The sequence below is a fragment of the Chiloscyllium plagiosum genome, chromosome 13 (genome assembly GCF_004010195.1).
Source record: "Chiloscyllium plagiosum isolate BGI_BamShark_2017 chromosome 13, ASM401019v2, whole genome shotgun sequence".
Taxonomy (NCBI): Eukaryota; Metazoa; Chordata; class Chondrichthyes; order Orectolobiformes; family Hemiscylliidae; genus Chiloscyllium; species Chiloscyllium plagiosum.
The window spans coordinates 62,278,291-62,280,102 of NC_057722.1; the positions used below are offsets into that span (position 1 = coordinate 62,278,291).

Sequence of the window (1,812 nt, forward strand, 5' to 3'; positions counted from 1 at the left end):
TGAGAGCATTCAACAGAATCCCCAACACAGACATACAGATCAACAGATGTTGGGTTTTAGCCTTCAGTTTATAACATTGAGTATTATTATTATTCAAGGGGTTCTGTGTAAATATAGGTCTGAAAGCAGGCTGTTTCTGTCAGTGTACATGACACTCAAGACCATTTCCTTCCACCTGAAAGATCAGCATTGATATTTCTGTTTCATTGGGTCTGTTTCCGTGCTGTACATCTCTATGACTGGTTTTGTAGTTTCAGGGGCTTTTTGTTTTTGTTTTTCAGCATAGGTTTTTAAAATAGTTTATTTAATTTTGATTTTATATTTCTAGTTTTCAAGTCCTACTCCATCACAGAGTTAAAACCAAGCAACACATCTGTAATAAGCTGTGAATGATCAACTTGTACAGTTCACTCGTTTAACTCAAATCCCCTGTTCAGGTAGAGGTGTGGTATATTTTCAACATAAGAGGTGACAAGATTGCTTTATAACATACAACAAAATTATTATTTAGTATTATATCACTGTACAAAATGGGCTTCCTGTCTTCTTTCACACCAATCCTTCCCTGCAGTGAGGGAAATTCTAACCAGTGGCTTCTTGTACAAATTGTTGACTTTCCATTAGGTTTATATTTTTACTGTCATAAACCAGTAAACAGAAATCAGGAATTTAGTAAAAGGAATAATTGCGTGCAGTGGGTAATACAGTTCTAAAACAAGCTCAAGGAAGAGCACTGTAACAGATAGAAGGAATTAACTAAGTTTCTGGAAAGACCAGGAAATTAAGGTCATGATAGATAAAGAGGTAGATTGATTTATTGCAAAGACTATTTTATACAACAAACCAGAGCAGGATTAAGGTCCTGCATGACATCATCCATATATCCAGAACTTGGTGTGTGTATCATTTTTCAGGTTTTTGCAGTTTGCTTGTCCTGTCAATCCATTCCTAGCTTTGAGCAGAGGCTCAGAACACCGATTTCCTTGATATTCGGTGTAATCATGGTGGGTCTTCTAGAACAACAAATGAGATCAAATGGTCAGCCTTATGTTCTGCTGGCTGTCAGATACACAAGCTATAGAATCTGATGTAGGGAGAGAAGATGTAACAGCAGCTAAAATGGGATGGGCTTATAGTACCTAAAGGCTTTTTCCTGTTCCTACAGTTTTATGTTCTTAATGGACTCAGCCTGATAATGATTTCTTTCATTCCTTAGGAAATAGACATCTGAAACCTGTCAGGACGAAGGAGTAGGTGAGATCTCTTCAACAAGAAACTATACTGTTCATGATTGATAATGGTAGTGAATGATTGTTCTGTCTTCATTAGTCAAAAGGCCTGCTCAAACCCATGCAGTAATTTTCTACAGTTGTCGAATGGTTTGCCTAGTTAAATATTAATGTAATAATTGTTTGTGGCCTTTGAAATGTCAAACTCAGGGTTTATAATTGAAAGCCTTGACCATGTTCACTTATCTTCATTAAAAACACAAATGTACATTTTCTAGTCAATTTCAAAAACAAATAAAAATATGATTGTTTTCAATTTGTTTCTTACAGTGCATTTCATCCTTCCTATATCCTCAGTATCTCAGCACACCACCTTATATTCTAATTTACTTGTGTTGGGATTTCAAAAATAAATAACTCTTTCTGAAGAAATTTGCAATCTGTAGCCTGAGAGGATACCAGAAAAGGAAAATGCTTCTATCTGATAACATAAAACAAAGAGCTACAGGTGCTGAAGGTCTGAAACAAAATCAGCAATTGCTGGAGAAATCTAACAGGACTGGCAGCATCTGCGGGATGAAAG

At 36.0% G+C, this 1,812-nt stretch overlaps 1 protein-coding gene across 1 annotated transcript in view; it reads left to right on the top strand.

The window, feature by feature from the left end:
• LOC122555641 (zonadhesin-like) overlaps positions 1–1,545 on the top strand; it is a 71,397-nt gene extending 69,852 nt beyond the window's left edge. The window contains exon 22 of the mRNA XM_043701638.1: positions 1,217–1,545. Within this exon, the coding sequence (XP_043557573.1) occupies positions 1,217–1,223 (7 nt within the window). The 3' untranslated portion in view covers positions 1,224–1,545. The remainder of the gene's footprint in view (positions 1–1,216) is intronic.
• Positions 1,546–1,812: the final 267 nt, after the last annotated feature.